Below are 25,818 nucleotides of genomic sequence, written 5' to 3' on the forward strand. Positions count from 1 at the left end.
ATACAGGAGGCAGAACTGCCTGGGTGGCTCAGTCAGTTAAGTGTCTGCCTTCAGCTCAGGTCAAGATCTCAGGGTCCTGAGATCAAGCCCCACATCAGGCTCCCCATTCAACAGGGAGTCTGCTTCTCCCTCTCTTCTCTGCCCCACCCCACCTCTACTCATTCACTCTCTTGCTCTCTCTCAAATAAAGAAATAAAATCTTTGGGAAAAAAAAGAATGGAGTATTAAAAATTACTATAAGATGTCTACATATTATGTAAGGGGGAAGGCTTGAGGCTTGTGGCTAAGTGGTCATCTAACTGCATGGTAACTGAGTACCGCCCTTGCAAATCACTGGTGGGCCACAACCATGAATAAGTACACATTTCATCTCTTGGGTTGGTTAGTTCTTCCAGAGGGAGATTCTCTCCCAGCAGCAATCTGGCAGCAAGGGAGCTGGAGGATCTGACCATTCAGCATACATATTCCTGTTTGCAGCAAGGCACTACAAACCCCACCATCACCAGGACCTGACGTCCTTGAATCCAGAGACTCCCTGGTTCAACTGCTCCAGAGTAAATCCTTCCTGTGTGTCCAAATGATGTAAGGAGAAGCAGTCCTTTGCTCAATTTAATGTAAGGAATCTGGTATCATGAACTCATTAATACTCAAAACACTCTATAGAGTACTTAAATACTCTTCTTGTTTTTAGTCCCATCCTACACACCAGCCTTAAGGAGGCCTTCCAATTTCTGAGCTTTTCTGGGGGTTCTTTGGAAAATCATGTTGGGGGCGCCTGGGTGGCTCAGTGGGTCAAGCCGCTGCCTTCGGCTCAGGTCATGATCTCAGGGTCCTGGGATCGAGTCCCGTATCGGGCTCTCTGCTCAGTGGGGAGCCTGCTTCCCTTCCTCTCTCTCTCTGACTACCTCCTCTCTGCCTATTTGTGATCTCTCTGTCAAATAAATAAATAAAATCTAAAAAAAAAAAAAAAAGAAAGAAAGAAAAAGAAAATCATGTTGGTTCTTACAGGTTACCTCCACCTACAGGAAAGCAAGTTTTAGCTTTCTCTTTTAAGTCCCTTTTCAATGGCCATGTGCTTTCTACAATTTTGTTGACGTATCTGATGCCACCCCTCTCCAATTTTGTTTTTTAATCTCTATACATTTTTATATCCCTTCACTATAATTTTAGGAAGTTCATGGAGGGACCAGAGTTAAATGTGTTCAAGCAGGCTTATTTAACCAGTAATCTTTTTCTTAAGATTTATTTGAGAGAGCGTGTACACACATGTATGCGTGTGGGTGAGGAGGGCCAGAGGGAGAGGGAGAGAGAGAATCTTAAGCTGACTCCTGCTGAGTTTACAGCCAGATACATGACTTGATCCCACAACCCATGAGACCATGACCTGAGATGAAATCAAGAGTCAGATGTTCAACCGACTGAGCCACTCAGGTACCCCTTAATCAAGAATATTCTAAGTGCTTTTTGGAAGCAGTCTGCGTAGGATATGTTGATAATTCACATTTTTAAAAATAGCTTTACTTAGGTATAGTTTATATACAAAAACCAATATATTTTATGTATAATGTGATGAGTTTGGACATGTGCATATACCCATGATACTATCACCACAATCAAGGTAATAAACATTGGGGAGGGTATGTGCTATGGTGAGTGCGGTGAAGTATGTAAACCTAGCGATTCACAGACCTGTACCCCTGGGGCAACATACATTTTATGTTGATTTAAAAAAAATTAAAAAGTAATATCCATCACCTCAAAGTTTCCTTGTGTCCCTTTGTGGGTTTTTGTGGCTACTCAAATGTGACTGGTAATTACACTAACAGACTTTTTTTCCTCATCCTTCCTTGATGTAAGGTTACAACAAGGCTTAACACACTTAAATAGAACTTATTCTAAGCCCAGCCACAAAAAATATATGCAACATATGGATTGTTCACTATAGTGTCCAACACTCACATTTTATTTTTAAAGATTTTATTTATTTATTTGACAGAGATCACAAGCAGGCAGAGAGGCAGGCAGAGAGAAGGTGGAAGCAGTTTTCCTGCCGAGCAGAGAGCCTGATGCGGGGCTTGATCCCAGGACCCTGAGATCATGATCTGAGCCGAAGGCAGAGGCTTTAACCCACTGAGCCACCCAGACGCCCCTCACTTTTTTTATTTTTTTTAGATTTTATTTATTTGGGAGAGTGAGTGAGAAAGAGAGAAAGAGAGAAGGAGCAGGGGGAGGAGCAGAGGGAGAAGCAGACTCCCCACTGAGCAGGGAGCAGGACATGGGGCTCGATCCTCAGACTCCAAGATCATGACCTGAGCCTAAGGCACATACTTAACCGACTGAGCCAACCAGGTACCCCAATGTCTAGCAAACTTTTAAGGAGAAAAAAAATTGTTGAATCCTATATAAAAGAAGTCCTACTTTGAGGGATGGCCAATCCATTTGGGCAGATCTTTGCTTAAAACAAGATCCTGGATAAGCCATTCTAATAGTTTATTATTACAGATCTTCTACTGTGCCTCCTTTTAAAAGTAATTCAATTATGCAAGCTGATGCACCCACTCTGGAAAACAGCAGGGAGGCTCCTCAAAGTTGAAAATAGAGCTACCTTACGACCCAGCAATTGCTGGGTATTTACCCTAAAGATACAAACAGAGTGATCCAAAGGGGCACGTGCACCCAAATGTTTATAGCAGCAATGTCCACAATAGCCAAACTATGGAAAGAACCTGGATGTCCATCAATAGATGAATGGATAAAGAAGAAGTGGTGTGTGTGTGTGTTTGTGTGTAAAATGGAATACTGTGCAGCCATCAAAAGAAATGAAATCTTGCCATTTGCAACGTGGATGGAGCTAGCAGGTATTATGCTTAGCAAAGTAAGTCAATCAAAGAAAGACAATTATCATATGATCTCCCTGATATGAGGAATTTGAGAGGCAATGTGAGGGGTTTGGGGGGGTAGGGAAGGAATAAATGAAACAAGATGGGGTCAGGAGAGAGACAAACTATGAGACTCTTACTGTCACAAAACAAACTGAGGGTGATGGGGAGGGAGAGGGTGGTGGGGTTATGGACATTGGGGAGGGTATGTGCTATGGTGAGTGCTGTGAAGTATGTAAACCTAGCGATTCACAGACCTGTACCCCTGGGGCAACATACATTTTATGTTAATTTAAAAAAAGTTAAAAAGTAATTCAATTAACACCATTTTAATTCTACACTATCATGAGAAAACTAATATGTAATGGAAATCTAGTATGTGCCAAGTCCTATATGTAGCATTTTCACATAGTTTATCTCATTTCATCCTTAGGACAATACTTTTAAAAAAAACAAAACCAGGGCGCCTGGGTGGCTCAGTGGGTTAAAGCCTCTGCCTTCGGCTCAGGTCATGATCCCAGGATCCTGGGTTCGAGCCGCGCATCGGGCTCTCTGCTCAGTGGGGAGCCTGCTTCCCTCTCTCTCTGCCTGCTGCCCTGCCTACTTGTGATCTCTATCTGTCAAATAAATAAATAAAATCTTAAAAAAGAAAAAACAAAAAACAAAAAAACAAAACCAACCCGGGATCAAGTAAGTTAAGTAACTTAATCACAACTTCAAAGGTGGTAAACAGGTGAAAAGGACTTGAAACTAAAGCTTTCTGATTTTACCTATATTCTTTCTATACTACCACGTAACTGACTTAGCAGCTACCCTAAAAGAAAAAAGAAATAAAAAGGAATACAAGAATATATCTTGACTTTATTACAAATGAGTTTGGTATGAAAGTAATAAAATGCTGAGAGAAACAAACTCATCTTTGCTAGTAATATTATTAATTTCTTTAATGCGCATACAATTTTTGACAATATTACTTTTTTAGTCATTATGCAAAAACTGAAATCTTTATAGAGTATTTAAAAATTTAATTGTACTACATACCAAAATATGAGCTACTATAAATTCACAGTTATGTTCACTACTCTGGTACAGGGTACTACTGAGATTTTACCCAAAGTGCAACAGAATTTTTAGTACACCAGTAACAAATCAGCTGCCATGTACATGCCAAAACCAAGACAAAAGAATGATAAAAGTTATAAAAATAATTTGGAAATAATCAGAATTTAATTAACAGTGGGTAAAATAAAAATATCCTTTCAAAGAAAATGTGACGTACAATACCTGCGGGTCCTTGGTGGTTTTGGAGGAGGAGAATCTTGTTTGTCAGGATCTATGGAGCTGACCATATTTTCAGTGTTAATTTCATTCTCCTGAGAGGGGAGGAAAAATGCTTCATTAAAGTTAGAAGAAAAGTAATTCTCCTTTTTCATGTTTCACATAAACTGCCTCTAGGCTTTTCAATTTTTAAAATAATGCCAATTTTCCCAAACAACAAAAAGTTTTATATTCTCTATATTTTAGATTAAATAAGGGCCAAACTTCAATGAGAAAAATTAGTATCAAAGAACAGTCTATCAATTATCATATGATCTCCCTGATAGAGGAATTTGAAAGGCGAAGTGGAGGGTTTGAGGGTAGGGAAGGAAAAAATGAAACAAGATGGGATTGGGAGGTAGATAAACCATAAGAGACTCTTAATATCAACAAATGCGGGGGTGTGTGTGGAGGGGTGTGGTATGGAGAGGGGGGTGGGGTTACGGACATTTGGGGAGGGTGTGCTACAGTGAGTGCTGTGCAGTGTATAAGCCGGACGATTCACAGACCTGTACCCCTGGGGCAAATAATACATTATATGTTAATAAAAAATATATATGTATCTTTAGAAATAAATAAATAAATAAATAAATTTAAATGATTAAACAAAACAAAACAAAACACGAGTCTGGGACTCCTGGCTGGCTCAATCAAAAGAGCATGTGACTCCTGATCTTGGGGTCATGAGTTTTAGCCCTACACTGGATAGAGATTACTAAAAAATAAATAAATAAACTTAAAACAAAAACAAAAACAAACCCAGTCTATCTCCAGTTACTGAAAACTTAATTGTGTACCATGGCTTTTCAACACATTTCAAATGCTACTATAAAGGAACAGATTTCCAAGAATATAAAGATAAAAAAAGATACCACCTTTTTCAGGCATCACTACCAGTATAATCTAAACATGTACAGAGAGGGGGGATAAAGCCAACAAAATAAGGCTTCTATCTTTTACTTTTCCCAATTTTTTGGGATTCCTCTTGCTATCTAGTACTTTTAAGCAGGCCCAGATTGCATTTCAATCACTCTTTGCCCTCCCTTTATCACCACAGAGTGCCCTGCTCCATTAGCATATATAGCCCTTGTATCACTCCCTAACCAAATAAACCCCAAAAAGGCAGACAGAGCCCAATTCAGGGATTTCCTTGTTCTTGCTGGTCTCGAGGACCAGTAATATTCCTTAACATGGATGTTCCAGCGTCAATACAGTTTAAAGAATCTTAGGTTGTGTTTAGAACTGTGAATAGAAGAGTTGTGAAATTAATACATAAAATACTGCCTTGAATTAGTTTTACCCTCAAGGAAGTAACTCAGTTTTATCTGGCTAGGATATGTTAACAGGCCAGAAGACAATGATTTTTACCCTTGCCAACATCTCAGATTAATTTTAAAGAAAAGAAGCTATCTTTACACACACTATGATTAAAGAACTCTCAAACTGTAGTTGCCTTTTTTTTTTTTTTACATCAAAAGACACTCTTACTGTGTCCATCGTAGCACTTTCTCTGCCTTTGTAACTGTTTCTTGCCAGTGACTTTTTTTTAACTAAGTATGCCCAACTAAGGAAAACAGAGATCTCAGCTTTTCCACAATTTTCAGTGTACCCCGTCTCCTGATACATAATCAGATGTATTAGAAGAGTTTTATGCATCTTAATATGTATCTTACTCTGACCTATTTTCACTCTTAATTAAAGTCACCTAGCCATAACAAAGGCATCTGTTGTAGTGATATCTGCTAAGGTAGGGTACCAGGTAATCTATTGTCCGAATCAGGGCTCTTTGTGAACGGAAATGGGAGCACTAATTATTATTACACCTAGACAAATATAAATTGGTATTGCCTAAGGTAGATCAGGTCTTTTGGATGCCAAACTTAGATCCTCAAACATCACCAGAATTTAGACATTCTTTGCATCATAAAGATAATTCATTTGCTTACACAGTCCCATAACAATTAATATTTTTGTAGCAAAATTTGTACACATTTACATTAAGTAGGTTAAATAAAGGTTAACCATATGAAACTGCTTCTAATCTGTAAAACACACCGATTTTTTATAGTACAATATGAACAGCCTCAAGTCAAGTCAGGTTTTCCTGTCAAATGAGTGTAATACCAAATCAACACTCTCACCTCTCTTTTCCCCCTTCTCTTCTCTCTCCCCTCCTCCCTACAACTTTAGGTTTTTAGAGCATTTTGGATTCTGGAATAATAGGTAAGGCAATGTGGATCAATATGAGACATGCACTAAACAGTAATCACTAGAGGGGATACAAAAAATGTCAAGTAACTAGTACTTAACTCCAAGATGTATAGTCTAGTAATATTACCAAATTAGGAAGTAAAGGGGTAATCATAAAATCATAAAGTAGTGAAAGCGGAGATAAGAAAGTAGGCTTGAATCTTAAGAATATAGCTGAAAAAAAAGGATATAGCTGAAAAATATTAAGAAGTTGAGAGTATTAAGGCAGCATGTAGAATGACATTAAGAGACAGGTAAGAGGGGTGCTTGGGTAGCTCAGTGGGTTGGCCATCCACCTTTGGCTTATGTCATGATCCCAGGGTCTTGGAATCAAGCTCCAAATTGGGCTTCCTGCGCAATGGGGAGTCTGCTTCTCCCTCTGACCCCCACTGCTAATCCTGCTCGCTCTCACTCAAATAACTAAATAATACATTAAAAATAAAGAGAGAGATAGATAAGATATTGAGAAGAAAAAAGAAAAGAACAGAGTATGGAAGGGAATCAGTGGGAAGGGAGTAAGAAGATAAATTAAGGGCATTTTCAAACAAATATGACGAAGGAAAGAAGGCGTCATGAAGGATTCCTCATTCTGGATAAATGAGAGAACGGTGGAACCATTAACAGAAAGGGCCAAAAGAGGAAAACAAACTCTGGGGGGAGGTAAGACTTTTGAACATGCTAAATTTCATCTGATGAAAGAAATCAATGTGGTAGAATAGAAATGCAGCTCAGAGAACCACTGCCTGCACAGCGTGAACAAATCCTCCTGGCTACTGGACTTCAAAATAGGACAATGTTCTTCTTAGATTCCTTATTTTTCCTATAGTAACGTTTGCTCTACTCAGATCTCCTGACAATATTAACATAGCTTTTGTCTTCTCATTTGTCCTAATGTATATAGCTCTCTTAAGGGGCTTTTATTACCAACTGAAATAATCACCAACTTTTGAAGGTGAAAGGAATTTTAGCAATTAAATAATCTACTGAAATTAGGTTCTAGTATATTCTTTTGTTTCAAGAAGAGCATACTAAAGTTATTTTTTTACCTTTGACCACCTTCACTCATTTCACTAATTTTGTGTCTTAATATTTACTACATAACAGCCATATCAGAGGCCACAAAAGAAGATATGAACCTAATCATCAAATACTTAAAGATATATTACCAACTGCAAAACAAAATAAATATTAAACCAAAGTGCTTTAAAAACAAAGGACATTACATTTGAGGAAAAAATACTCAGAATTCAGTATCACATCTAAAATGTACAGGGGCGCCTGGGTGGCTCAGTGGGTTAAAGCCTCTGTCTTCGGCTCAGATCATGATCCCGGGGTCCTGGAATGGAGCACTGCATTGGGCTCCCTGCTCAGCGGTGAGCCTGCTTCCCCCCCTCTCTCTCTGCCTGCCTCTCTGCCTACTTGTGATCTCTGTCAAATAAATAAATAAATAATCTTAAAAAATAAATAAAATATACAATAACAACAGAAAGATGATAACACAAACTATTGTTGCTATTACTCCATAATTCTAGAATTGAAAATCCTGGTATTGATAACTGGTCTTTTATATAAGAGATAAAAAGGCATGCATGTACATCTTACAGATATTTGCTTACTGAAGTGTTTCTAAATCCCAGATCAATAGGCTACTCAATTCCAGAATAAACTTTTTTAGATCTCCTACTCTGGAAAGTCATCTTGGTTGTAAATATCTCTAACAAATATCATTTATTGTAGAGTCCTATATTGTTGATCAGCATTCCAACCAAAATTACTATCAAAGTAATTCTGGAACAAACATTTTAAGAGTTTTTTGTCTGTTTTTTTTTTTTTAAACTTTACCTTTAAATCAGAGAAATAATAAATATATTTATAACTATATCTCACAACATAGGTTCAGAAACATTAAGTAATATATTTCTAATCATTTTACTCAACTACACAGTTCCAAGATGATTCTCTCCAACTTTTTAGATTCCAATTTTTTTCTGAGTGGGATTTATGGTCTCCAACCACATATAAACCTGCTATAAAAACAGTCAACTAGATTCAGAAATACCTAGAAAGCAAGATTTCTTAAGAGGACACTACCAAAAAATTACCTAGAATGATAAAGCTATCTTTTCAGTTGTCCTTCCCCTTTTCAAATCCACTCATCCACTGAGTTATATAGTTACATAGTGTCAGACACTACAGTACACAACCTTTGGCAATATGGCAATATATTTATTCTTACCAAATACAGTTTTCTCAGAATCGATTCCTTGGAAAACTGTTTTTCTTTTTCACAAAATAGAAACCCATCTCGCCCAGAGGTAATCCAGCAGTCACCATTTCAGCTTTAAAATGCAAGGACATAATCTAACATTTTAAATTCAGTTAGCAAACATTTAGTGGGTGTCTCCTATGTACCAGGCAATGACATAAGAAAGTAGGCTTGAAATAACCATTAATCTGCCATAAGATGGTATTTCATCTCATCCCGTAACATGCGTACCATCTTTCTTCTATTCCTTATCTGTAAACCTCTGACGTATCAGACAGAAACATTCTATAACACAATTATAATCCTAGTGTGAAATTCAGACTAATGGAAGTTTAATTTATGGAATAAAACCTAAAAACAATCAGATAATGAGAAAACAAAGATGAAAGAGCAATGCAATATTTATCACATATCATTTTCTAGAAATTACTTAAATACACTTAAAAGCTTTGAAGACACTAAATACTGCATTAAAATTATTTTCAAGTAAAGACAACAAAAGCAAAAATAAACAAGTGGGACTACATCAAACTAAAAAGCTTCTACACAGCAAAGGAAACTATCAACAAATTGAAAAGGCAACCTATGAAATAAGAGAACTATTCTGAATAGCAAAAAAAACCCAACAAACAAATTGATTAAAAATGGGAGAATTGAATAGACCTTTCTTCAAAGAGGACATACAGATCGTCAACAGGAATATAGGAAAATATGTTCAACATCACTAATCATTACGGAAATACAAATCAGAACCACGACGAGACCAGATACCTGTTAGAATGGCTAGCATCAAAAAGACAAGAAATAACAAGTGTTAGAGAGGATGTGGAGATAAGGAAAACCTCATGCACTGTTGGTGGGGATGTAAACTAGTGCAGCTATATGGAATGGAAACAATGTGGAGGTTCCTCAAAAATTAAAAAAAAAAAAAAAAAAAAAGAACTATCATATGATCCAATAATCCCATTTCTGGGTATTTATCTAAAGAAAGTGAAAACAAAAAGACACATGTACCACCATGTTCACTGTCGCCTTAGTTACAAGAGCCAAGACATGAAAGCAACCCAAATGTCCATTTATCAAAGAATGGATAAAAAAATGTGACACATACGCACAATGGAATATCATTCAGTCATAAAAAAGAAAGAGTTCTTGGCATTTCCAGCAACAGGGATGGACCTTGAGAGCATTATACTAAGTGAAAGAAGTCTAACAGAGAAAGACAAATACCATATGATCTCACCTATCTGTGGAATCTAAGAACAAACAAAAAACTGAACTCAGAGATAAAAAGAACAGATTGGTGCTTGCCAGAGGTGGGAGGTGGGTGAAATGGGTAAAGGAGGTCAAAGGACGCAAGGTTCCAGTTATAAAATAATCTATAATTATCACTTGGCTAATAAAGGAAATACACAGTCCCTAAAACTCATGGATCAATATTAAATTAAGACACTGAGATCAGCATTTGGTAACAAGTCTCTCATTTATAAAACCAAGAAATTTCAAACATATAGTCTGGGAAAATGCCAAAAACAATGTGAAGAAGAAAAAGGAAACAAAGGTTATAAATTTTGCAACTTATTTCCTCATTTTACTTCAGTTATTGAGACTAAGTTGATTTATCATGTGATGGCTATCAGGTTCAGGGATAAAAACAAAGAAATTTTATCAAAAAAATAACTCAATACTTTCAAGGACAAGATGATTACAGAAAGACAGCAAATAAAAGAACTAGTTTTTCTAACTAAAGAGGCAGACATGAGAACACTATGAGAACAAACTATTTTTGTCAAGTCAAAATGTCTGAAAGTCCAATAAGATCTTTAAGGCTAAAATGACACAACTAAATACATGCCAAAAAGGGACTTCACTGTAGGCTGTAATTCTGCTTAATTAAAAAGCCTGCAAAATTAACTACAACACTTTTTATCATCATGACCAAGAACACAATTTAATTCATGTAGAATCAACTTAAAATTACTTAGGTTGGGGGGTAGAAGAAAAGAGAGAACAATGCAGTTAATTTTGTTAGAAGTAATTTGTATGTGAAACAGTAAAGATTTTTGACACAAGACCTATCTTTCTTTTTTTTTTTTTTAAGATTTTATTTATTTATCAGAGAGAGAGAGGGGGAGAGAGCGAGCACAGGCAGACAGAATGACAGGCAGAGGCAGAGGGAGAAGCAGGCTCCCCGCCGAGCAAGGAGCCTGATGTGGGACTCGATCCCAGCACGCTGGGATCATGAACTGAGCCGAAGGCAGCTGCTTAACCAACTGAGCCACCCAGGCATCCCAAGACCTATCTTTCTAACTATATTCTACTTTGAATATTATTTAACTTGTACTGGAGTCATTAAATATCCATGACAATTGAGAGATGCAAACAGGAAGAAGGAAAGGAGTTAATAAAATCAAGGTCAAATAAAAAGAACAACTGTCACAGATATACTGATGTCAGGTAAAACATAGATGACTGTTAAAAAGCTAAATATTACATCTTGGTAAAAAAAAGTTTTCAGGGTGCCTGGGTGGCTCAGTCGTAGAGCATAGGACTCTTGATCCTAGTGTCAAGTTTGAGCCCCATACTGGGTGTAGAAATTACCTAAAAAAATTAAAAGAAAAAAGGAAGGAAGGAAGGAAGGAAGGAAGGAAGGAAAAGAAAGGCTGGTTTTCTAGGAGGAAAGAAAGAAGAAAAGAAAGAAAGAAAGAAGTTTTCTAAAATTAATAGGCCAAGAACACCTACCACTCCTTCGGCAAGTTTCTGCGCTCCATGAATTTCATATAGTTGCAGCTGTTTTTCAAACAGTTGGGCGATAGCTCTATGAACAAGCTCATACTGCTCCTATTAGGGAGATGACATGATAAACAGGGGAAAATAAACAAGGGAAAGACATTTGGAAAAACAAAAACAAAAACAAAAAACAAACCAAGAAGGCATAAAAAAAAATACAGTCTATAAAGTGAAACAAAAAACAGTACCTTGGTTTGCACTGCAGAATGCCTTTGTGTTCTCATTTCTTGTATTAAGTTAAATACATTAAATTCCTCTGGTATTTTCTAAAACAAAGAATTTAATACATCAACTCTTTCATATAGACCTTTAACGTTTCAGACAGACCTTCTATACATGCTGAATGACTGAAAACATTTGCTGAGCATGACCTACCATCCATCAGACACTGTTGTTGGCATTATAGACAGAAAGTTAATCTGGACCCTCAGCCGTCAAGCTAATGAGGTAGTGAACAAGTAAGTACCCAGCCACAGTATAACTGCAGTGCAGTGGGAATAAAAACACTGACTAGCACTGATTGGTGTGTGGAGTAAAAAGTTAAGGAAATACACCTAAGCACAGCAGATTAAATAAATGTATAATCGGTTTGGGGAATTGAGAAACTTGATGTGGATACAGCCTAAAACAGAAAGAAGGAGAGGTATTTAAGGAGGAAAGAGGACAAGGCTACCTGGAATCAGTCTGTAAACATAATAGAGCTTGAACTCATTCCAAAGGTGACTGCTTTCTGGGCTGGCTATGTAAGGACCAGCTAAGAAAGTTGGCAAAATACAGATCCCTCAGCTATATCTCTGGAGACTGTGAAACATCCCCAACAATTCTTTGGTACATCTGGAATCAGAACTACTACAGTAGGTAACACTGACATGAGCAGATCTGACATTCAGTCTGCTTTGCAGCAGGGAAGGTAAGAGTCTGAAGGGGAGAAACAGGTAGAAGTTTACTGAAGGAATCTAAAAAAAAAAAAAAGATACAAACAGATTTGAAGCACACTTTCTGAGGCAGAACAATTAGAACTGGGTGATCAACAAGAATATTTTGGAGTGATAAAGAAGAAGAGTTAAAAAGGTTCCCAGGCTGGGTGACTGGGTAGCTCAGCAAGTTAAGCTTCTACTTTTGGCTCAGGTCAGATTCTAGGGTCCTGGGATGAAGCCCCGCTTCCCCATCTCTCTCTGCCAGCCTCTCTGCCTACTTATGATCTCTCTGTGTCAAATAAATTAAAAATCTTAAAAAAAAAAAAAAAAAAAAGGTTCCCAGGCTTACTATTTGAGAGTCCTTATATACTTCAAAAGATTTTTAAAGGGTGCCTGGGTGGCTCAGTCAGTTAAGAGTCTGCCTTCAGCTCAGGTCATGATCCAGGGTCCTCAAATCTAGTCTGACATCAGGCTCCCTGATAGCAGAGTCTGCTTCTCCTTCTCCCTCTGCCCCTTCCCCCTGCTTCTGCATGCACTCTCTCTCATCAATAAATAAAATCCTGAAAAAAAATTTTTTTTAAGATTTTATTTATTTGACAGAGAGGGAGATCACAAGTAGGCAGAGATGCAGGCAGAGTCAGAGGGGGAAGCAAGCTCCCTGCAGAGCAGAGAGCCGGATGCGGGGCTTGATCCCAGGACCCTGAAATCATGACCTGAGCTGAAGGCAGAGGTTTATAACCCACTGAGCCACCCAGGTGTCCCTGGAATGACCAGATGTTTATTCTGCTTACTGGCATTTGTTTATTTATTTATTTATTTAATGCCTCTTTCCATCCCATTTTTAATCTTTGACCTTCATGTTAAAAATGGGTTAGAATCCTAGTTAAATTTTGTTCAATTAAAGATTTTCATTTGAGGGGCGCCTGGGTGGCTCAGTGGGTTAAAGCCTCTGCCTTCAGCTCAGGTCATGATCCCAGGGTCCTGGGATCGAGCCCCGCATCAGGCTCTCTGCTCAGTGGGGAGCCTGCTTCTTCCTCTCTCTCTGCCTGCCTCTGCCTACTTGTGCTCTCTCTCTGTCAAATAAATAAATAAAATCTTTAAAAAAAAAAAAAATTTTTTTTAAAAAGCTGTAAGAAATAGTGCATTGAAAATGAGTACTACAGAATGAGCAAGAGAAGCAAATCTACATACAATGAGACAACCTAATGTTTTTCAAATCTGTAATAAGGGCTATGTTTTATTTATCTCTATATCCTCCATAGTATTGAACACAACATCTTTGAAATAGTAGCGGTAGTAACAACAATTAACACCAGTTTTAATGAAAACTAACATTGAACTGAGCACTTGCTATTTGTAGGACACACATAGTTCTAGGAACTTTACAAAGGTTTATTTATTTTTTACAAGTTATTAATATTTTAATATTAATTAAATTTTAAATTAATTAAAATTTAATATTTTAATATTGAAAAAACTGAGGCACAATGAAATTAAGTAACTGAACCCAAATCCCACAGACAGTAAATGACTGAATTTTAATCTGGGCAGTTCGGCTCCAGACTCAATATCCTTAACCGCTATAAAATAGTATTTCCATTTAGGCATAAATATTTACTGAACTGATTATACTTACACCTAGAATAAATATAAAAGGCAATGAGGATTCTGTATTTGGAAAAGTCAACCCGGAGTTTCCATTCTAAATCTAGGTGTCAATTCACATAGAACAAGGGATGGTAACATGTTTACTTTTCTGCCTCACAAATTATCTCAACGTAATATACATCATTGATACCTTTTCCAGTTCTATTACCTTTTTTCTTACATAGTAAAGCTATTTCTAAAGAAGTAACATAATGAAACACATGCTGTAATTTACTACAATTTACCCTTAAGTTGGAAAATAATAACAGATCAACTGAATATAATGCTATATAAAAATGATTCTTACCCCAGCTTTTAGTAAATTCCACGTATAATCTATGGCACAGATGGCACCTGTTCTTCCACAGCCTGCACTATAAATATAAAGTTTGAAAGGACAATTTGATTTTTGTCATAAAATAACTATAAAATAAATGTGGATGAACATGTTAATTTTTAGTAGCAAAAAAAATCATTTAAGAAACCTGACAATATTCTACTATTTCAGTAAACAAATCATATCTTAAAGTATATGCATGGCAAACATCTTAAACATTAGTATTTACATCTTGTTTTTATTTAATTTAGGGAACTTCTAACATTCGGAGAACACCTAAGTGATTCACAGAATATCTAGTAGCTTTTAATTTGGAAATCTAATTCTATCTCAGAAAATCCTGTCTAGCCAACATAATAACTTGAAGAGAGAAATTTATTTTACATCCAGTATGGCTCTGGTGCCTTAGAGGAGGAAACAATACACCGTTTCAATCTGCAAAAGGTATAGAAAAGATGAGGAATACCAAAGCCCTAGAAATTGGTTTGAACACTAGCAGTGATTTCAGCAGAAGAACAAAGATGAGTGACGTACTCATCTCCTAAAGAACTAATAGAACCCAGAGAATGTAAAGTGAAATTCTGCAGGGTTTTTTTTAAAAACATGACAAAAGTACATTAGAGCAACTGCTCTCAACTAGAGGGAGATAGGAGACGTGCATCTCAAGATTGGGAATCACTGTGAGTAACTGAAGACATTACTGACATCACCAGAGTAGTTTTTAGATAGAAAAAAAGTTGGGTAGCATTTTAATGCATATTTTGGAACCTTTAGAAATATCAGTAGTTTGTCAAACATGTCATCTAAGATTTCCTGATAAAATAAATCTATAAGCAACTTAATGTAATTTTTAAAAAGCTCTTACTAATCCATAATATTAATTTTTAACTGTTGATACATTTATCAATTCCTCACATCAAAACATTTCTAGATTACTGCATTGAGTTACTAGGGGTTAAATGACATATATTTAAAATCTGACGGTTAAAAGTGTGACTAAAGTCACACAAAGATATACACAACCAGACTGATAAAACACACTGCCAAAATTCAGAAACAGATCTGAGTATATGTATGTATTACATAATGGTGGAGTCTCCCATGAAAGGGTAAAGATTAGACCATTCAATAAATGATACAGGGAATGTAAGCCTACCAAGAGCAAAACCTGGATTCATACCTCATACCTTAATCATAAAAAAAACTCCAGATGGATGAGGTTTACAAAAAAACCTATAGAAGTGCTAAAAAGATAGTTTATGTATTACTATCACAGAAGGACTCTCTAAGCATCTCAATGGACAGAACTCATAAATGACGATTCATAACTCTGACCTCATACAACTTAAAATTTATCTGTGGCAAAAGATTGGCAGAATAAAAACCACTTAAAAACCATGCTACTGACAACAAGACTAAAAGTTGTTAACTTTTAGTTATATAAAGTTAAATATATATAGATAAATGAAGATAAATGAATATATAAAGATAAATGAAGAATTTATAACATAATTGTTAAGAGATAAATGCCTGCTATGAAATAACTGGCGAAGTATACAAACAAGCAATTGACAAAAGAATATAAACAACCAAGAAAAAAAAAAAGGGAGCCTGGGTAGCTCAGTTGGTTAAGCAACTGCCTTCAGCTCAGGTCATGATCCTGGAGTCCGTGGATTGAGTCCTGTATTGGACTCCCTGCTTGGCAGGGAGTCTGCTTCTCCCTCTGACCCTCCCCGCCTTCATGCTCTCTTACTCTCTCTCAAATAAATAAATCAAATCTTTAAAAAAAAAGGGTAGCCTGTCATGCCGGCATTAAATCAAACAAGATAACAGTATTAGGGAGAGTACGGGAACACAGCCACCCCACAAACTAATTATAATTAACATTAGATTTATGGGTAAGAAAATTTTAAATATGTATTAAAAGCATGAAAAAGTTCATGGTCTTTTACTTAGAAATTACATTTGCTTGTATCTATCCCAATGAAGTAATTACAGATGTGCTCAAAGATTGCACCATGAAAAGAGCCACTTGGACATTTAAACTATTGTTTAAAATAGATGAAAAAGGGGATGCCAGGGTGGCTCAGTCTGTTAAGCATCTGCCTTTGGCTCGGGTCATGATCCCAGGGTCCTGAATCAAGCCCCACATCGGGCTCCCTGCTTAGTGGGGAGTCTGCTTCCCCCTTTGCCTGTTGCTTCCCGCCTGCTTGTGCACTCTCACTCTCTCTGACAAATAAATAAAATCTTTTAAAATAAATAAATGTTTTAAACAGTTAAAATAAAATAGATGAAAAAGGATGGGGAAGGGTAGTAAATGCCAAGGAATGAAAGTTAAATATAAAATATAGGGTAGTCATAATTCATTGCAGAAAGAACAGTTACATGATTTAGGGAAAAAATGTACACAATTATATTACGTGGGGAAACATTCTTTAAATACTAAGCACGCATACACTGTGTGGACACAAACTGAAGGACATATACTGAAATTTTAACAATGAGCACCTAGAATTGTAAGTGACTTCTTCCTTTTATGTATGTGTTTTCTAAGTCACTACAGTTAAAATACTATTTTGGGCCCTCTAAAAATATTAAATGGTCTACTTCATTTTTTAAATGAAAACCTTCCTATCAAATTGGATTTATGAACTATGTACACTGGGCAACACAGAACAAAAAATGATTGTGATGAATCTGTGAAGAAGTCAAGTCAAAGCAATTTCTATAATTAGATTTTTCTCTTCTTAAAACAGTCAACTACTTAATTAAATCGTCAACTAACCACTGAATTAACTATAGAAAAATATTTTTTAATTAACCAAGTTGTCAACTGATTACCACATGTCCATCAGCATGTCACCTTTTTGGCCCATAAATAAATAGCAGCCTTTCCAATTCACGAATAAGCATTACAATCAGACCTACTGGATAAGAAAAACTATCTTTGGTATTCTGTCTCCATTAAAAAAATCTCTGAACTCTTTAACCAGTTAATTTCTGAGTCTCAGAAATTTCATTCACTCTTTATAGCAAATGTGAATGCAGATACAAGTCACTTAAAGAAACTGATAGCAGTTTTCTGAAACATGTACTATATTTCTAAGTCTTTTAGAAGAAATATAATGTAAATTAAAAATTAAAAACTGCCTCAGGATTCAGATAGGTTTTACTATTTGGAAACCAATATAATGACCTATCTCACTTGGCAATTCTATAAATTAGGTTTTAAAATATCAAACATCACCCATATTAATAATGCCACTTATATTTCAAAGTATTTAAATATTTAGAAAATTCTTTTGTACCTGCAATGAATACAAATAGGCACATCTTCATGTTCTTGGTATTTCCTCATTAAGCTTATCATGTCCAGAATAGAATCAAATGATGTGGGAACATCATGGTCTGGCCAGTTCACATAATGAAATTGATATAGCCTACGCGATTCCTTCAAGAATAACAGAAATTCAGCAGTTATAAAAAGATATTACACATTTTAAAGCACACAGAAAAGCCACACATCTCACTTGACTGTCATTTATAAGATATTTATGTGGTATTTAACAATGCTTTAAAAAAAGAAATGATAACTACATTTATTGACTCTCATATACCAAGTATTTATATAAGGCCTTAACATATAAAAATTATTTATTCTCCACATGATGGTATGAGGAAGGTACTGTTAATACTATCCACATTTTATAGGTAAGGAAATCAAGACAGAAAGATTAAATAACTTGCCTAATGTTTCACATCAAGTGACAAATGCGGGATCTGAATCCAGGCATCTCCAGAGTATGCACTTTAACCCTTACACTATGCATATTCTTTAAGTAATTCACAGTAAATGTTTGAGCAATATAGACTTGTATTCAAATCTATTGTAAATAGAGGACTAACAGAATGTTTAGACTGAAAAAGAAAATTAGAAACTAACATGTCTAACCCCAATCCATTTCCTTATTTTAGATCAACGTATGTCTCAAAGTATGGAGTGCTGGAACCATGTCTACTTGTAAACCAGAAGGTAGGAGGTATAAATTTGTTTACGAAAATAATAGTTGAGGAAGACTGATGCACTTGATGGCTATGTTTAATTTTTCATAATGCTTTCAAAAATTAAAATAAAAATACAGAGATCGAGGGAGAAGCCAATAGCATTCTCTAATGTCCATCAGATTTTCTTTGATTTCTTCCTAGAAAATTAACATTTTTATATTGATCTGACACACTGAAGCCAAAGGCCTCAAATAAGAAAAATATATATCTAAATGAAAACTTAGCTTTGATGGTGGTTTGTTTCTAAAAAAGTTGTAAACTAGCAAAAGTGGGTAATAATTTTGTAAACAATGCTATAATCTGCTAACTGTAATAGAGGAAAAATATTTGCAGCAAAGAACCAAATATTCCAAGTATAGTAAATTTAATTTAGGAAAATTTTTTTTTTTTTTAAAGATTTTATTTATTTATTTGACAGAGAGAAATCACAAGTAGATGGAGAGGTAGGCAGAGAAAGAGAGGGAAGCAGGCTCCCTGCCGAGCAGAGAGCCCGATGCGGGACTCGATCCCAGGACCCTGAGATCATGACCTGAGCCGAAGGCAGCGGCTTAACCCACTGAGCCACCCAGGTGCCCCAGAAAAATTGTTTTAAAAGTTAAAATTTATATTACTTTATCTAATTGGATAAGCTTACAGCTAAAAATAATAAAACACTATACTCTGATTTTCTTCTTTATTATCTTATGTAAGAGAAATAATTTACAAACTTCCTTAACTATGCAAGATAAGATGGCATACAATTTATATGTCTTCTCTTTAAAAACTATCCTTAGAAACCATCTCTAAATGGAAAATACTTACATTTTGAAATTCAAGTAAGAGTGTCCTAATGAAGTAGTCTGTTCTTGCTTGCTCAGCTTCCTAAAATAAAGGAAAACACTTGTGAGTCAGTGTGAACACTGAAACAAAGACAAACACACCAAAACAAATAACCTTGTATTCAAAACCCACAATATAAAATTAACCATTAAAACTCCAGGTATACCTGGTCATTACAAAAACAACCATTCTAGGGCACCTGGGTGGCTCAGTCAGTTAAGCATCAGACTCTTGATTTTTGGCTCAAGTCATGATCTCAAGAGTTGTGAAATCAAGACCTGCAACAGACTGTGGGCTGGGTGTAGAGCTGGGTGTAAGATTCTCTCTCCCTCTGCCCTCCCCTCCCACCCCATGCTCTCTCTGTCCAAAACAAATAAAAATCATTCTAAAAGTCACCAAGCTGTTTATCTAAGTTCTACTTACAGTTTAAAAACAAAAATCCAGAAGTGTCTGTTAACCAATTACTTAACCAGGAGTCTGTCATGCATGGTTGCAAAGTTACAGTCATCCCCAGAATTATGTAACAGAAATAATACAAAATGTACAATGTTCAGTACCCACTACCACCTTCAACTCTTTTATTTTTCCCTAAAGCTTGATCTACCCTACCTGACGCTCACCTCTCAGTTCACTGGATGTAGACTTGGGAAGGAAGAATATGCGCTCATAAAATTTCAAATTACTATTTTGGTTGATGACCATATAACCACTTTAAAAGTCTCTTACTATCATTTGTCAAAGTATCAGAATAAAGCCACTGTATATTTGTCCCTTAGGAAACTATTCTTTCTGCTTTGTAAACAAAACCACATATAATCTAGGGCAGTGACTATCAAGAATAGGATATGGTGTTTTTTAATAAAAAGAATATTCAATAATATTCCTGCTTTAATTTTTTAAGTCACAGCAGTTCATTTTGAACTTTTCAAATAACATTAAGAGAAAGTTTATGTTTTTACTTTCAACAACAACAACAAAAAAAACGAGTATAGGTGAAAACATTGATCCCAAAATTTTTCTTTTTTAAAAAAATTTGATTTTATTATTATTTTTTAAGTAATCTCTACACCCAATGTGGGGTTTGAATTTATAATCCTAAAAATCAAAAAGTTGCATACTCCACCAACTGAGCCAGCCAGGAGCCCCTACACTTAACTTTTTCTTCCTAAGAAGGGCTATATAGCAAATATTTTTGGCAATGTGGACCATAAAGTCTTTGTCTACTAAACTTTGCTATTGTGATAAGCAAATATATAAATTAATGGACATGGTTGTATTCTATTAAATATCTACAAAACAAGCAGCAGGTTACACTGACCTATGCATAGTGTGTCAACATCTGGTCTAAGTGGTTACCTGCAGCAACATGTGACTGAGTTCCTCCTAGGTAGTCCTCCCTCTCCCATCAATACTTTACCCTCTTTCTCATCCCCAAACCAAGACAGCTTCTGATACTGTCTTTTCTCAGTCTCAAAAACTGAATGTCAAGTAGTCAAGTCACTTATTATGGTCATTACCACCAACCTGCTTTCCAATTATAAACTAAATTTTGGGGGGGCACCTGGGTGGCTCAATGAGTTAAGCCTCTACCTTCAGGTCAGGTCATGATCTCAGGGTCCTGGGATCGAGCCTCACATTGGGCTCTCTGCTCAGTGGGGAGCCTGCTTCCCCTTCTCCCTCTGCCTGTCTCTCTGCCTACCTGTGATCTCTCTCTGTGTCAAATAAATAAATCTAAAAAAAAAAAAAAAAAAAAAACTAAAAAATTTTTTAGATTTATTTATTTCAGAGAGAGAGAGAGAATATGCAGGTGGAGAGGGAGAAGAGAGAGAATTCCAAACAGACTCCCCACTGAGTGTGGGAGGCCAACTTGGGGCTCGCTGCTACCACCCTGAGACCATGACCTGAGCTAAAACCGAGAGTCAGACACTTAATCGAATGAGCCACCCAGGTGTCCCTATACACTTGATTTTTGTTTACATCAGTGATAACAAATCCTGAGTTGTTGGAAATAGCCATAAGACATACAAATTACGGGACGCCTGGATGGCTCAGTGGGTTAAGCCTCTGCCTTCAGCTCAGGTCATGATCTCAGGGTCCTGGGATCGAGTTCCGCATTGGGCTCTCTGCTTGGCAGGGAGCATGCTTCTACCTCTCTCTCTGCCTACTTGTGATCTCTCTCTCTCTCTGTCAGATAAATAAATAAAAATCTTAAAAAAAAAAAAAGACATACAAATTACTTTCCATTTGAAATCTTCTAAGAATTTAGAACTTAAGAATAAGAATTGCTTCTTTAGAATGGCTCAATCCAATATTGGTAAGTCAAGGCTACTGCTAATCAAATCAAACCCCTCACAGGGCCTTTTCAAATTATCGTTTAGTTCAATTTAAGAAATCACCCAAAAAAGTCATTTCAAGTTTTTCCAAATGATAATCTATTTCTTTCTTTCCTCTAGTCATTATTTTAAATGTTGTTTACTATTCTTGAACCCCAACACTTCAGAAATTTCAACTCATTTAGTTGTTGAATGTTAAGCAGCATTTGTTTTCAGTTGAAATTTAACATTTAGTAGATGCCTTGTTATATTTAAACTTACAAATGTTCAATACAACTATATTGCACAGAAAATAGGTTTCCTGAACTGTCCAGGAACTTGACATTGTAGAATACTTTATAGATTGCTGAGGAAGGAGGTGTTGCCTCACAGAAATACACAATATGGTATGTATTATTTTTATCCATTCCAACTAACAGGAAACGCAATAGGTTTTTAAAATTTTATGTTTAACCCACAGTTAATTCTAACCAGGACTTCAGAATACTGGCTACTTATTAAATCCAGGCAATTCTTCATGTTCCTGTGAATGTGTTTTGGGGTGAGATTAAGATTTAAATCAATGGGGGCGCCTGGGTGGCTCAGTGGGTTAAGCCTCTGCCTTCGGCTCGGGTCATGATCTCAGGGTCCTGGGATTGAGTCCCGCATCGAGCTCTCTGCTTGGCGGGGAGCCTGCTTCCTCCTCTCTCTCTGTCTGCTTGCCTCTCTGCCTATTTGTGATCTCTCTCTGTCAAATAAATAAATAAAATCTTAAAAAAAAAAAAAAAAGGATTTAAATCAGTGGACTTTTGAGTAGAGCAGGGGGTGGCCTTAATCCAATCAATTAGGGCCTGACAGAAAGAATAAAAGGACCAGTATTGCCCAGATGAGAGAATTCTCCAATATACTACTTTCAATGGCAACACTGGCTCTTCCTGGTCCTACACAGACTGTCTTTAAACTGGAAATGAGTATTAGTCTTTCTGGGTCTCTAGTCTGCCTGCCTTTGGACCAGAACCACTACCCCAATAGCTCTCCCAGTTTCGGGTTACTGGTCTTCAGACTTAAACTAAAGCATCAACTTTCCTGGGTCTCCAGTTCGGTTGACCATCCTGTGGACGTTGGACTTACCAGCCTCCATGATCCTATGAGCCAATTCCTTATAATAAATATTTTCTCTTTATATATATATATGCCTCTCTTACTGGTTCTATTTCTCTAGAAAACCCTAATACAGGGAAGTTATTTAATTTTCATATATATTGTCATAAATTTTGAGTTTGAGTAAGCAAGACAACATATTTCTTTCAGGTGATTAAGATAGATGCCATTGGGTATAATACTAAAAGCAAATTGCTGGTTCTATTCTGAAGCTCACTTGTGTTTCTCTTTTTTGCTTTTCCTTCATTATTTTTGTTTACTAATTCATTTTCTCAGTTTTCAGCTGTGTTAGTTTTAGAACTTAAATTTAGCTCATTTCCAGAGCTTATTAAATAGGTGTATATTTTAAGTTTCATAATTAAGTATCTGCCATATAAGATCAATCTTTACTCCTCGGACAGCAGTTCTCAAAACCATCTTTGTATATAATTACAAAAATTCTGGATAGTATAACAAACATGAAAGATTAACATGATACACTAAACTTTAGTCATCAAAGGTCTTTCCCATTTCAGCTTGAAATTTTATGTCAATTACCTTGAGATTAAAAGTCACATGCTTCACTGATTGAGCCAGCCAGATACCTCAACTTTAATACCAATTTCCAAATAGATCACTCAAAGCATAGCTAGGTTACCCTATTTTCACTTTATATACATAAAAATATATTATCGACTTATATACAAAGACTAACAGAAAATTAACACAATAAAGTAAAAGGAAATTACACATTTATGAAGTAATTTTCAAAGCTTTTAAATTTAAAAGCAGTATAGGGCGCCTGGGTGGCTCAGTGGGTTAAGCCGCTGCCTTCGGCTCAGGTCATGATCTCAGGGCCCTGGGATCGAGTTCCGCATCGGGCTCTCTGCTCGGCAGGGAGCCTGCTTCCTCCTTCTCTCTGCCTGCCTCTCTGCCTACTTGTGATCTCTGTCTGTCAAATAAATAAATAAAATCTTAAAAAAAAAAAAAGATAAAAGCAGTATAAAAACAAATACTGTTATTTTTTTGAAGACTTATATATATATATATTTTTTTTTTTTAAAGATTTTATTTATTTATTTGACAGAGAAATCACAAGTAGGCAGAGAGGCAGGCAGAGAGAGAGAGAGAGAGGAGGAAGCAGGCTTCCTGCTGAGCAAAGAGCCCGATGCGGGACTCGATCCCAGGACCCTGAGATCATGACCTGAGCCGAAGGCAGCGGCTTAACCACTGAGCCACCCAGGCGCCCCGAAGACTTATATATTTAAGAGAGACCAGGAGGAGGGGCAGGAGAGGGAGACAGAGAATTCTTTTTTTTTTTTTTTTTAAAGATTTTATTTCTTTATCAGAGAGAGAGAGGGGGAGAGAGCAAGCACAGGCAGACAGAATGGCAGGCAGAGGCAGAGGGAGAAGCAGGCTCCCTGCTGAGCAAGGAGCCTGATGTGGGACTCGATCCCAGGACGCTGGGATCATGACCTGAGCCAAAGGCAGCTGCTTAACCAACTGAGCCACCCAGGCGTCCCGAGACAGAGAATTCTTAAGCAGACTCCCTGCCCAGCATGAAGCCTGACCTGGGGCTCAATCCCAAGATCCTGAAATTATGACATGGGGCCAAAATCAAGAGTTGGCTACTAACTGACTGAGCCACCCAGACACCGCCAAAAACAAACATTATTATTAATATATTAATATATATTTGTTATAATTAAGTGTACATGGAAATACTGAATGCTTGGCTTATATAAAACTGTCCTCATACCATATTATAATCATTTATCAGTCTAGCATCCCAATTTTTCTTTTTTTTTTTTTTTAAGATTTTGTTTATTTGACAGACAGAGAGATCACAAGTAGGCAGGGCAGTAGGCAAAGAGAGAGGGGGAAGCAGGCTCCCTGCTGAGCAGACAGCCCAATGCGGGGCTTGATCCCAGGACCCTGAGACCATGACCATGATCTGAGCCAAAGGCAGAGGTTTAACCCACTGAGCCACCCAGGTGCCCCTACCATCTCCATTTTCTGAATAATATATACATAACTGAGTACTTACACAAGAAATTTTAAATGGTGCAAACGTTATAGGTTCTTCTCCATACAAAGGCCAATAGCGTTCACATTTTTTCTGTTGTACAAAAAAAAAAAAAAAAAAAAGAAAGCCAGTAGGTAATCCATATGGTAGTTTTTCCTGAACTTCTATAAATATTTTGTGCCCTAGTGTTCAGCTTGTTGCTCTTCCCAGAAAACAGAAAAACTGACATTAGTAGGCAAATTGTTAGAAGAGCTTAGACTTACCCAACTGTTCTTAAAGGTAAGCTACTATTTGCTTTCCAAGATTACTCATAAGAACTTTATTAATATAAATGTCTAAGCTGTTCACTGCTATCTGCTTGGTCAACAGAGTAGATTCCAAAGATCCTCCTCTAGAAAAGAAACACTACTTTAAAAAAACAAAGTGCCTGGTACAAGGAAGTCTGTTTAGTATAAAGGTTGCCACGCAAGTTTCAATGCTTGTAAAATGACAACCTTTATACCATCTAGCTGAATTCCCATTAGGTATAAAATCTGTGGGATAGTAGAAAAGAAAACTCTACTTGCTATAAGAAAAATTTCCCAAGTTGTAACTAAGTAAGGAATATACTGGTATTTACATTCCGAGTATAAACTAATAAACAATTGACACCAAAAACTATGTGCTAAATTCATACATTGAATAATCTATAATCATATTATCACAGTCATTTCAGAGACGAGGAAACTAAAGCACCAAGGTGAAAATGCTATTAAAGTGTAGGTTTATTTGATTTCATTACTTATGTTCTTTCCATTAGGTCTTATTCTAGGTCAAAATCAAAGTCAAGCTTATCAAATAAATTCGTAGGTCCTAATTCACTGACAATTTATTACTAACAAAATACTATGATCACAAAATCTTTAGCTTCAAAAATTCTGTACTCAATATGACCTATTTTCATCAAGTATTACTACTGAAATACAAGTGGCAAATATTAACAGAATGAAAAAAGAAATGAATCCTAAACCTTAAGAGTAACTTAAAAAAACAGTAGGAGAGTGAAATTTAAAT

At 36.4% G+C, this 25,818-nt stretch overlaps 1 protein-coding gene and 1 long non-coding RNA gene across 3 annotated transcripts in view; one reads left to right on the forward strand and one right to left on the reverse strand.

Moving 5' to 3' along the window:
* LOC309844734 overlaps positions 1 to 25,818 on the forward strand; it is a 134,085-nt gene that overhangs the window by 63,060 nt on the left and 45,207 nt on the right. The window contains exon 2 of the long non-coding RNA XR_014300851.1: positions 18,379 to 18,436. This is a non-coding gene — a long non-coding RNA (uncharacterized lncRNA). The remainder of the gene's footprint in view (positions 1 to 18,378; positions 18,437 to 25,818) is intronic.
* Positions 1 to 25,818, reverse strand: part of PTPN12 (protein tyrosine phosphatase non-receptor type 12) — a 94,696-nt gene that overhangs the window by 12,466 nt on the left and 56,412 nt on the right. For both annotated transcript variants that reach the window (XM_082691887.1, XM_082691888.1), the window contains exons 6-12: positions 24,787 to 24,858; positions 19,270 to 19,329; positions 17,712 to 17,854; positions 14,374 to 14,440; positions 11,691 to 11,768; positions 11,455 to 11,553; positions 4,164 to 4,252 (exon numbers count right to left, since the gene is read on the reverse strand). In XM_082691887.1, the coding sequence (XP_082548013.1) occupies positions 4,164 to 4,252; positions 11,455 to 11,553; positions 11,691 to 11,768; positions 14,374 to 14,440; positions 17,712 to 17,854; positions 19,270 to 19,329; positions 24,787 to 24,858 (608 nt within the window). The remainder of the gene's footprint in view (positions 1 to 4,163; positions 4,253 to 11,454; positions 11,554 to 11,690; positions 11,769 to 14,373; positions 14,441 to 17,711; positions 17,855 to 19,269; positions 19,330 to 24,786; positions 24,859 to 25,818) is intronic.

The sequence above is a fragment of the Mustela nivalis genome (genome assembly GCF_964662115.1).
Source record: "Mustela nivalis genome assembly, chromosome: 12".
NCBI classification, from domain to species: Eukaryota; Metazoa; Chordata; class Mammalia; order Carnivora; family Mustelidae; genus Mustela; species Mustela nivalis.